At 25.6% G+C, this 12,344-nt stretch overlaps 1 protein-coding gene and 1 pseudogene across 2 annotated transcripts in view; one reads left to right on the top strand and one right to left on the bottom strand.

Annotated features, from left to right (window-relative positions):
* The first annotated feature begins 2,787 nt into the window (after window positions 1-2,787).
* Window positions 2,788-7,101, top strand: LOC108686841 (annotated as a pseudogene).
* A 1,960-nt stretch (window positions 7,102-9,061) lies between these two features.
* The window catches only part of LOC108686847 (para-nitrobenzyl esterase-like), a 6,507-nt gene continuing 3,224 nt past the window's right edge, over window positions 9,062-12,344 (bottom strand). For both annotated transcript variants that reach the window (XM_018192338.1, XM_018192339.1), the window contains exons 3-9: window positions 12,017-12,302; window positions 11,142-11,327; window positions 10,824-11,023; window positions 10,474-10,648; window positions 9,683-10,000; window positions 9,308-9,452; window positions 9,062-9,232 (exon numbers count right to left, since the gene is read on the bottom strand). In XM_018192338.1, coding sequence (XP_018047827.1) covers window positions 9,079-9,232; window positions 9,308-9,452; window positions 9,683-10,000; window positions 10,474-10,648; window positions 10,824-11,023; window positions 11,142-11,327; window positions 12,017-12,302 — 1,464 coding nt within the window. In that variant the 3' untranslated portion in view covers window positions 9,062-9,078. The remainder of the gene's footprint in view (window positions 9,233-9,307; window positions 9,453-9,682; window positions 10,001-10,473; window positions 10,649-10,823; window positions 11,024-11,141; window positions 11,328-12,016; window positions 12,303-12,344) is intronic.

Below are 12,344 nucleotides of genomic sequence, written 5' to 3'. Positions count from 1 at the left end.
ACATAATTTACATTGTTTATATCTCATGTATAAAGTAGAAGAAAGTAAAAGTGATGAACTTTAAGGCTCCTAATTTTTAATTTCTTTTTTCAGAATAAGATTTCGATAAAAAATTTTTTATATATGATCATGTTTGCAGCGACAACCGTTATTCGAAGCATAATTTGCAAAAAGAAATAATCAACATCTCAATGCGCTCCACTTACTAATTTCGTGTAAATTTTAATAGAAATTCTCTTACATTTAATTTATACATGTAATTTTTCTCACTCAGTAAATCTGGCAATTTAATGATACGTAAATGGAGATTAAGGCGGTAGCCAACATTATCAGACTTCATATTACACAATTTCGAATGAAATCGTGACAACCGTTATAATATGCACTTTATAAGAATCACTCATATATATTTGTATTTATAATTTATTCTATTAATGTAATTTATTGTACTGAAGAAGATCTAAATCCAGAGGTCGAAACGTATACTGTGTAATTAAAAAATAATAAATTGTTACATACTAATAACTTGTATCGGCTCGAAAGGCATTACCATATTTATACACTGAAAGAAAAAATTAGTTGTTGCAACAATTTAGATAGTTAAATATGGCATAGCATTTTTATATAGCTGCAGCAACCAGTTTTTAATTGTAGCAGCAAATTTTTAGTTGCGTTAGTTTATCGAAATCATATACTGACATGGATAGGCTAATGTAACTAAAAATTTGCTGCTACAATTTCTTTTCTTTCAGTGTATAAATATGGTAATGCCTTTTATTGAGCCGATACAAGTTATTAGTATGTAACAATTACACTATATTTTACTATCTGAATTGTTTCAGCAACCAATCTTTTCTTTCAGTGCAATGATCAATAAATTTACTACATTTAATTGTTTGGGTTAGTTCTTTCGATGCGTTAACATGAAAATTCTATTTGTCTCTCGATCTCTCTCATTAAAATATAATTATCTATACTACATCTATATATCGATTTATAAAATAAAAATTTATTGTTAATATTTAAAAATTTATGAATTGATTTATTAGTAAAAATAAAAATCTCTCTTTTTCAACAGTTAGTACACTTAGTTCTATTTTTTTTTTTTATTTAATTTAACTCTTGTTGGAACAGAAGATATTCATTTAGACTTTAGAGAGCTAAATTTTTGCAGAGTTGTTGCAATAATGGAAACTTTCCTATATTTCTTTACTTTAATATCTATATACATATATAAATCTTCACCTTATTCCATTCTTCGAGTCACCTTAAATTCTTCTTTACTTCATATAACTTTTGATTAAAACAAAATTATTACAATGAGACAAAATTAATACGTTGAGAAACTGGCAAAATAAACACGAATGCTATGGCGGTTATCGGTGATCGACGATGTCAATAATATAAATATAATGTCAATAGAAACATATAATTCGAATAAATGTCAATATTTTTAAATTTAAATTTTTCAATATTATCATTGTTATTACAATAGTGTGAAGAAATTAATGCAGTATAGAACATAGTTTTATTTATACATAAAATGTATGCGTAAATATTATTCGCATATGATTTGCACAGATTCATCGTTGGATTCATCTTGATTAAATGATTCGATGTCGAATCGACATTCTATTGTCATTTCTCACTAGGTGTGCTTTGGCTCCGGAGTTAAAATGCAACAGGCCTGATTTACATATTTGTAATTTCAAACAGCTATATATAGAGACAATACTGAAAATTCAGCCAGTATTTTTTGAAGAATCGATAAGTTATTTATTAGTGGATTAGTGGATTTATGAGAAAAATCAGTCAATAACAACAAAACTACATATGTATAAAAGTAGATAAGGTCATTTTATTATTTTTTTTTGTTATTTCACAGTTAGATTTGCATTTATACGCGTTAGCTTAATACAATGTTCTTATTTCAGGACAAGAGTAAAACGCGCAAAAAAAAATAATGCTGCTGTGATTAATCTTTTGAGTACGCAATCTATAAAATAAAGCCAATTAGTAATATACTAATATATAGAAACTTCTAACTTTCAATAATATTTCGTGATGCAATCTTTGGATTCTATCAACATTGACGAATAATTCGGTCTTTTTATATGATAATACAACATTTGTATTCACGACCTCTTAAATTTTCTATGGTATTATGCAACAAATATTTTTTATAAATTTTTTCTACTGCACTTTTGGATACGTAGTACTTTTGTGCTATCACACGGTAATTTAACTTCTTATGGCAGTTAGAAACAATTAAATAGCGAATTTGATTTAAAATTTCTTTTCTTCCGGACATTTTATTATATTATTTATTCAAAAATAATATGTTTTGCACAAAATCTAAATTGAAACTAATTATTTTGAAACTACTGTGGAAAGGAGAACTACATATCATATTTATTTACGTTTTTTATCCTACAGTCTTATCCAAGTGTCCATTTATTTTTGTCTCTCGACAATTAGCTGACTTTTTCAATATAGTTTGCGTGTACAAAAAAAAATGTAAATATTAATTTCAATTATTCACTAAATAATGTATGTATCACAAAGATATGTAATATATAAAAAACATAGTTATATAATAGTAATACTACTTTGACTAATTTTTAATTATTTCCACTATTTGTCCACTTAATTTTGTCCGTAACTGTATATTATTTATGTGAAACAAATTTGGTTTAGCAATAAATTGCATTTGTTTGTAAATTGTGATAAATTGCGTTAAGAAGGAAATTTTTAAAGATGCGTACTGAGAAAAATTTCTGATTGAAAATGAACGAATCAGTAAAGTTCTATATAATCATATTAATCAAAATTCTGGTCATCATAATTAAATATATCTATTTATCTCAATTAAAATTTAATAAATTTAATCAGGAAATTTAGATCCGTTTTTTCATTCAGAAATTGTTTTCTAAGCATTTCTAAATAGTTAAGTTTATTGTAATTTTTGGATTAGAATAATAAAATAATATAACTGATCTGTATATCGTGGTAGATGCGTATGTCGCAAATGTACAATAATAATTGTTTGGCAATTATACTTTTTTTTGAATATATATTAAAAATTATGATTAGAGGTTGCATAACCAATGTTTTTAGTACGATCTTACTCCATCACTACATGAAAAATTTATTGTCAAATATTTATTTATTAAATAATAAACAAAGTTTAAAGGTTCATCTCAATAAAACTTGAAGACATTCAAATTTTTAATCTTTTTTTATAAACGACTACAGGCATGATCTAATAATTAATTTTCCATTAAATAGTTTTCAATCCAAGAGCAATAAATTTGTGATGGAACCAATAGATAGTGTTTATTAGTTTAGCGGAAACGCGGCTGTCTCATATTAGGCACTTATTTTATAATAGGGAGCTTTCCTTCAATCAGCTTTCCTCCAATCAGATAATGTTTTTAAAAATGTTTTTAAAAATGTTTTTAAAATATTTGTTTTTATCAACAGTGCCTAAACCTTAGACAACTAATTTTATTAATTCTAATTTTTAATTATATTTTAATCTTTTTCACTTACTGACTGAGTTTTGAATCTGGGATCAGGTATCAGTGACTCAATGAGTTTAATACTTTATCCATCACGCCTCTTGTAATCGATGCATATAATTCTTATTGCCCATATATACTTATCGCAATTATATTGTACTAATTTCTCCTCCGTGATTATTTTATTATTTCGATCAGTTTTATATTAATTTGAGTTTTAGAAAATAATGACATTTTTTATATATTTATAATAAAAGTCAGATAAATGTTAAATAAATAATTTTTAATCGTGTTTTAAATAAATAAATAACAAAAAAAAAATATTTAATAAACATTAAATAAATGTTTCTTTAAACCATTATTTCAAATGAATAATTATTGTTAAATAAACATTTTTTTTTAATAATCGTTAAATAAATATTAAATTAATTTGGAAAATGACTCATAAAAAATAAATAAAAAATTGTGTAAAATTAATGATAAATAAATGTTTAAAAAAATATTTAAAGAACATTATCTGCTGAGCCTCTACGTATTTCTTTTAAAAGTATAAATATTGTGTTAATATACATTAATTTATATATATTTATATATATTTTACATATTTTATAGGATCCGGTATTAGCGGAACCATGGTCCGGTGAAAGAGATGCCTCGAGGTATGGAAATGTAGCTCTTCAAGTAGATGTTATCACACACGAAGTTATAGGCAATGAAGATTGTCTTTATTTAAATGTGTTTACTACGAAAATCGAATCTTTGGAAAAGCGTCCAGTATAATGATATGGACACGTAATGATATATACACGGCGGTGCTTTTTGTATAGGTTCTGGTAACGCAGACTGGTATGGTCCCAATTATATCATGCAAAAAGACATAGTATTGATTACCCTGAATTATAGATTAAGCATTCTGGTTATCCATTATTGTGATGCGTCTTTCTTGTATATTACGAGCGTTCATAGTTTTTTCAAATGTCTTTAAAGGAAAAAAGTAGAGAATTATATTTAATTTATTAATTATAAAATAAATATTTTCTTCTGTTTGTTTTTTTTTATTATTCATTTTAAATTCGAATATGGTATATCAACCTTACACTGAAAAAAATTTCTAGTTGAAAATGAACGAACCAAAAGATTCTGACCATATTAATTAAAATCTTAATTAAATCTTATAACTAAAATTATAATAGATTCAATTAGAAAATTCTGATTTGTTTATTTTCAATCAGAATTTCAATTGATGCAACCAGATTCTTTTCAGTATGTAAGAGAAAAGTTTATACGGTTTTTTGGTTTTTTGAATCTCAATGATAAAGTGGCAGCAGATAATCAAGATCTGAAAGATGTAGTTTTAGCATTAAAATGGATCAAAAAAATATATTAAAATTTGGAGGAAATCCAGAAAATGTTACTATCTTTGGCCAAAGTGCTGGTGCAGTCATTACACATTGTCTAACTCTGTCTCCATTAGCTAAAGGTATCTACAATTTATAAACTTTTATTATTAAATCTCTTATATTTTAATTCATATTTTGAATTCATTGATCAACTTAATTTTAAATTTTTCATGAATCGAAGTATTCAAACACTGTGCGTTCAGAAATAGCTGAATAAAAGAAAAATTGAATGAAATTATTGTTTTATTAATCTTCTTTTCATAAGAAATATTATTAAAATCTTTTTTGTTCCATGTATGTGCGTGTGCGTGTGCGTGTGCGTGTGCGTGTGCGTGCGGTATATACGTAACACAACAATTTTTATTTAAATTACGAAGAGATACATACAATATTTTCAATATTCAAAAATTTATAAAAAATAAAAATTTTTTTAAATGCTATTTAAGAACTTATCGATAAAAAATTAAGCAAGAGATTGATAATTTGAAAATCAATATATTCTAAAATTATGCACTATACACTTGAAAGGAAGGAAAACAAAATTTTACAATAATGAATTTATTAGACGAATTTGATCACGACTTGTATTTTACAGGTTTGTTTCACAAAGTGATTTTACAAAGTGGTGTTGTCTTAAATCCTTGAGTTTTCAATGAATGTATGGATCATGGTTTTCGGCTTGCCAAAAAACTTGGAAAAACAACGTCAGACCCGAAACTTGCATACGAGTTCTTAAAAATAATTGATGCAAAAATACTTACGAAAAATGTACAATGGTCACTACGCACAGAAGAAGTAAATATTTCAATATTTTATTAATATAAATTATATTTCTATATTAGCTTCTATATTAATTCGTTACATGAATAAAGACTAAAATATTTTGATATGAATAAAATATTTTCACATTTGTAACATCAGGAGAGATTGAATTTTAGCCTATGCTTCACACCTAGTCTGGACAGCGATTCACCGAATTCATTTTTTCCTAAACATCCAAAGGAATATATAAATCGCGATTCATGTGCCCTTCCTTTTAGGATTTAATCGTGAAGAAGGAACATTTGTTTACACGACAGCTTTTTTGGAGGTAATATATACTGGTATATATTATATTTTAACTGCGTTCCATTATTGATACTGAATATCTATAATACTGAAAATCTATAATTACACTTTTAAAATTGTTTCAGACATAAGCAAGGAAAACCTGGAAAAAGTAAATACTAATTTAAAAAAAACAATATTATCAAATGTGTTATCCAAGTTACCTGAAATAGAAATTACTGTCGAGGAATTAAGATCTTTATATTTCGGAAAAAGAGAAATATCAGAAGAAACTTTGACAAATTATGCATATTTCTTAGAAGACGAATTTTTGACACGCGATATAATGAATGTGTATAATGTATGTGAATTACAAAAGTCTTCTGGTAGTAAATCAACGTATCTATATCATTTCAATTATGAGAGCGAAAGTTCTCTTCCGAAAAAGTTGCAATATATCAAACTTCCAGGTATAAAAATCGTTAATTAATTCATACACAATTATATAAAAATTTCTTATTTAAAAAAACATAAATGTATTTTTATCATCCAATGATGCTTCTAAATCTTTATGCTAAATCGTTACGTTTAAGTCTATTTAATTTGCATCTAAAAATTATGCATAAAATAATGATACAAATATCTTTCATAAAAAAAAAAATTAATATTTAGAAATTTAAAAAATTCAAAACTAAAAAATGTAATTTTCAGGTGAAAATGAGAATGCCGTTTTAAAAATAATTTATTAATGTATATTTTAAGTCAATATTTTACAGGAGTATGTCATGGAGAGGAATTATTTTTTCTATTTTGCCCACAAGTTGCAAAAAAGTTGAACTTATCTTTACCCAAATCTGATTCAAAAGATCACAAAATAATAAATTATCTTACGCAAATGTGGACAGATTTTGCTAAAATAGGGTATAAACAACTTTTTCCTTATTTTACAGGAATTCTATAAATATGTATTATTAATAATTAATTTAAATTTGATTTTTAGAAATCCAACCCTTATTACAAATTTATGGTTATCATTAACTAGTCCACAAAACGAAGACTATAATTATCTAAATATTGATTTAAATCCAGAAATGAAAATTTTTTATAAAGGAAAGGAATTGGGAAAGTCGTAAAGAAACATTCTAACGCTCTATTTGCTAAAATTAGTTATTATCAGTTAAAATTTAAATTTTCTCATTCAACACCTTTTTGCTTTTTTTATCTTTTGTTATATATTGTTATATATTGTTATATTTGTGTTTGAAAAAAATAAATATTTATTATTTTGTTAAACGATAACGTGAGAGTTAATATTTAAATATATCAATCACGATCAGCAAATAATATTTAAGGTTGTTAAAGAATGTTATTTCAACAAGAAAATATGATAAAGTTTGAATATAAAATTCAATAATTAAATCAGGCACATCTAGAGTTCTTCTCATGATGAATAACTCGAAAATCGTCGGATAATTTGGATTCCAGTAAATTAATATTTTTGCATTAAAAAATATAAAGATTTTTTTTTATCAAGAAAAGCTTTTAAATACAAAAACTTTATAAAAAATTATACATATATCTTTTCAAAAAAATTTATGGAAATTCATTTTTTTTCGATTAAACGATTAACCCCTTAATCCATATTAAGATGATCTTAAATATAACAATAAATTATTGAGAAAAGATCAATGCAATAGCAAAAAATTAGTATTAGGATTATAATATATTCAAACAATCTTTTTCTTTATATTACATTGATTCCATTTTACCCAAAGCTTATGACCTATCCAAAATCCATAAAATTAATATTCCATTTCAAATCATTGTATTATTCGTAAATATTTTATTTATCCACTAACATAATTCATATATCAAATCATTATTGTTAACCTGACTTATGGAGAAAAAAGCGTTAAATTTAAATTTAGATTTATTGTTTTATTATCGCACTATGTAGAGGACATCATTTTAGTTGTTCCTTCCGATTAAATTAATAATATTGTAGTAAGCGTTTTCAGTAGTTTTTCCACAGTTTAAATTTAAAATAAAAAGCAACCGTAATTTAAGATTTTTAAATTCCTCTCTTATTGTTGATTTTGTTATCATTTTTCAGGTATTAGGAAATATTTTTATAAATTTGCGTATTGTGTACCGTTGATTCCCAGTAGTTTAATCTATTACTTGTTACTTTGAATTATCGGGAACATAATTTGTTTTATTTAAAAAATATTTTAATCCTCTAATATTTAATTTTTCTTCACTACTTATAAAAAGCTCACGTAAGTAATTAAAAAATACAATCTAAAATTAAAATTATCAATAAACTTTAAAATAATCACGACTGTAAACATAAAAATAAAATTTAAGTTAGATTATGAATTATATTCTCGAATTTTTAATAATTTAATAAGACTTTTTTTTCTTTTTTTAATTAAAAATATATTATATTTATTTACATTTAAAAAATATTATATTTACATATATTTAATTCTTAATAGTAAATATTATAACTAAAATATTATAATAACATTTTAACATTTTTAATAATAGAAAATTCATATCAATTTTATTAAAAAGCTTATTATTTGTAATGAGACACTAAAATAAATATAATAACTTCTTTCGTTCATAATTTCATTATTTACATACGAAAGAAATTTTAATTAGAATATAATTTTTTGGTAGTCATTTAAAGTGAGATTGGCGCGCAAAAAAGTGCTTTTCCATCACGACAACGCGCCGTCCTACAAGTCGACCGTTGCAGTGACAAAACTACGAATTGGGCTATGAATTGATTCCTCATTCACTCTATTCTCCGGATTTGACCTCGTGTGACTTCTTTCTGTTCCCAAACTTAAAAACTTGGCTCGGTGGGAAAAAATTCTCATCAAATGAGGAAGTCATTGTCGCCGTCAATGAGTATTTTGCAGACTTTGAGACAGTCTACTTCAAATGTCTACCAAACGTGAACTATGCGTCCTTTCTGGCTGAAATTTGGCCTGAAAGGGTTCGAAGAGTGGATCTTTCGAGAGGTCGCGTCATCAAATGGATTGTAGCGCCATTTCATGGAAATTTACCAAACTTATCAAACGACCCACGTAAGTAGAATATTAGAACGTTTTTTTACAATTTTCCCAATTCCAGCGTGCTTTTTCTTTCTGAAAGGTTTTCATTTGCAGATTTAAATCAATATTTAAATAATTATAGTCTTTGTTTTTTGGATCGGATATTGGTAACCATAAATTTGTAGTAGGCGTTGGATTTCTAAAAATTGATTTAAATTAATTATTAATGTATGTCTGAAGGTTTTATATAAAGTAAAGAAAAAATTCTTTGTACCCTGTTTTAGCAAAATCTGTCCACATTTGCGTGAAGTAATTTACTATTCTGTAATTATCTGAATCAGGTTCAGGTAGTGATAAGTTCAACATTTTTGCTGCCTCTGGACAAAATAGGAAACTTAAATCCTCTCCATGGCACACTCCTGCAAAATATTGTTATATCTATTAGTATTTTTTAAAATTTATTCTTAAAATTGCGGATTTATTATTTCTGTTTTAAAATATTTGTTTTTAATTCTAAATTTTTTTACATTTCTGTATATTTATTAATTTTGTTGTAGCTTTACGCACAATTTGATATAAAAATTTAGAGATATATATACACTATAGACAGTAAAAGTGTGTTTTCATTGATTAATTAACATGATTATACCTTCATCAACTTTGATGTTTAACATTGTTTTCATAATAGTTTTGCTGTTATAATCAAAATGATATAAATATGTAGAGTTATAACCACCAGAAGACTTTTGCATTTCACATACTTCCATTATATCACGTACGAAAAATTGATCTCCTAAGAAATCTGCATAATTTGTCAAAGTTTTCTCTGATATTGCTTTTCCTTTAAAATATAAGGCTCTTAATTCCTCGATGGTAATTCCCATTTTAGATAACCTGGATAATGTATTTGATAATATTGCTTTTTTAAAATCAGTATTTACTTTTCCCAGGTCTTTATCGTTTATATCTGAAATAATTTTAAAAAATGATTATACTTAATAAAAAATGATCACTTTAGGGTATTGTATAGACTAAAACTAAAAACGAATAATATTTCAAGAACACTTTCGCTAAGAAATAATTGTCTATTTGAAATTAATAAAAAATATCTCAAAAATACATTAAACTTAACATTTTTGTTATAAAAACATACTAATTAAAAAATGTAATATGTAACTGCTAAATACAAATAACTAACATACACGTTGAATATTTTAATTTAATAGTGTTTGCCATCAATTTCAACATTATTTTATATTTCTAATTGTTATTATAAAAATTTTTTTAAATATAGTGTATTTGTTAAATGTGTATATCAAAATTACAATATTCTTAACAGACCACATTATATAAAAGACAAACCTAGTGCAAAAGAAATAAAAGTGAAACAAAGTAAAACATATTTAGTGAAAGAGGCAAAATATAATACTTTTATACTACCTCCGAAAACAATGCCTTTTAAAAGAAATATTCCTTCATTACGATTAAATCCTAAAATGAAGGGCATTTGAATTCCTCGGCTTATATATTCCCTTGGATGTTCAGGAAAAAATGGATTTGGTGACTTAGTGTCCAGAGTAGGTGTGAAAAGGGACATGGTAAAACTCAATCTCTCCTGATAATGTTATCGAATTAAATATTTTATTCATATATATCAAAATTTTATTCTCTACATCACATGTAACGAATCAAATTTTATTTTAGTATAATCTATATACTATTAATAATATTATAATATTATATTATTATATAATAGCTAATATTATATATTATAATATTAAGATACTTACTGTTTCTGTGAAAATTGATCGTTGTGAATTTTTCATAAGTGTTTTTGCATCTATTGTTTTTAAAAATTCGTATGCGGCTTTTGGATCTGATGTTTCCTTTCCGAGCTTTTTGACAAGTCGAAAACCTATGTCCGTCCATTCATAGAAGGCCCAAGGATTTGAAATGACGCCGCTTTGTGAAATCACTTTGTGGAATAAACCTGCAAGACATATAATCATGAAACTAATTTAATAAATATCGTAAAATCTTGCATTTTTTCTCATATTAAAACAAGATAAGGCATGAAGTTATTGTAATGAGAAAATTCTAGATCGTACCTTTAGCTAATGGAGACAGAGCTAGACAATGTACGATGGCTCCGCCAGCACTTCCTCCAAAGATAGTAACATTTTCTGGATCTCCACCGAATTGTAATATATTGTTTTGAACCCATTTTAATGCTAAGACCACATCTTTCAGACCTTGATTACCTGCTGCTACTTCATCGTTAAGGTTCAAAAAACCTAAAAATCGTATAATTCTTTCTCTTATATAATTGACACATTCAATTTAAAAAGTAGATTATAAAAAACAAACAGAAAGAAAAGTGTTGATTTTAGGGTTAATAGATTAATTATTTTTTAATAGATTAATAGATTAATTAATAGGGTTAATAGTTAATAGATTAATTATAATATTGTAGTTTTCTCTGTTCTCTAGTTTTCTCTAAATAATTTAATAATTTAATAATCTCTAAATAATTTGCTTTTAGAAGCATTATTCATTTTGACTTTAACAATTTTGTCATAATAATAAAAAAATATTAGTGACAGTTAAATGAAATATAGCAGATGGAAAATTCAAACATTTAAATCAACTAATGTTAATAATATTATTAGCAAAGCATTTCTTCTATTGTAAAATCAGATGACGGATATGCCTTGTTCATAAAATTTCTTGGGCTGGGATCGATTTCACTTTCTAATTGCTTGTAATATATTCTCTTATTTAATATTTGCAGTAATATTTTTAGTGTATTCATTTTAACTATTTTTTTTTTATTAACATCTGATGATAGACTGTAATGGCATTACATACTAATGGCTTATATAAAAATAAAAACTGTAAGTATTACTAAATATATGTTTCTGAGAAAAACTTACGAACACGAGTAACATACAAGGAACACACTTTAAAATAATGGATGACGTACCCATAACGCCTAATCTATAATTCAGAGTAACCAATATTACATCTTTCTGCACGATATAATCGGGACCATAAATAGTAGCATCACCAGAACCTGAACTATAGGCACCGCCGTGTATCCATACCATTACCGGACACTTTTTTGAGAGTTCGATTTTTGTGGTGTACACATTTAAATAGAGACAATCTTCATCTCCCATAATTATCTGTGTTAAATCCATTTGAATCGCCACATTTCCGTACTTCGATGCATCTCTATAACCGGACCATGATTCTGGTGGTATCGGATCCTAGGTATAATATGTAAAAAATATGATCACATAAATTTGTAA

Source organism: Atta colombica, unplaced genomic scaffold (genome assembly GCF_001594045.1).
Source record: "Atta colombica isolate Treedump-2 unplaced genomic scaffold, Acol1.0 scaffold197, whole genome shotgun sequence".
Classification (NCBI taxonomy): domain Eukaryota; kingdom Metazoa; phylum Arthropoda; class Insecta; order Hymenoptera; family Formicidae; genus Atta; species Atta colombica.
This window is presented reverse-complemented; position numbering and strand designations above follow the sequence as displayed.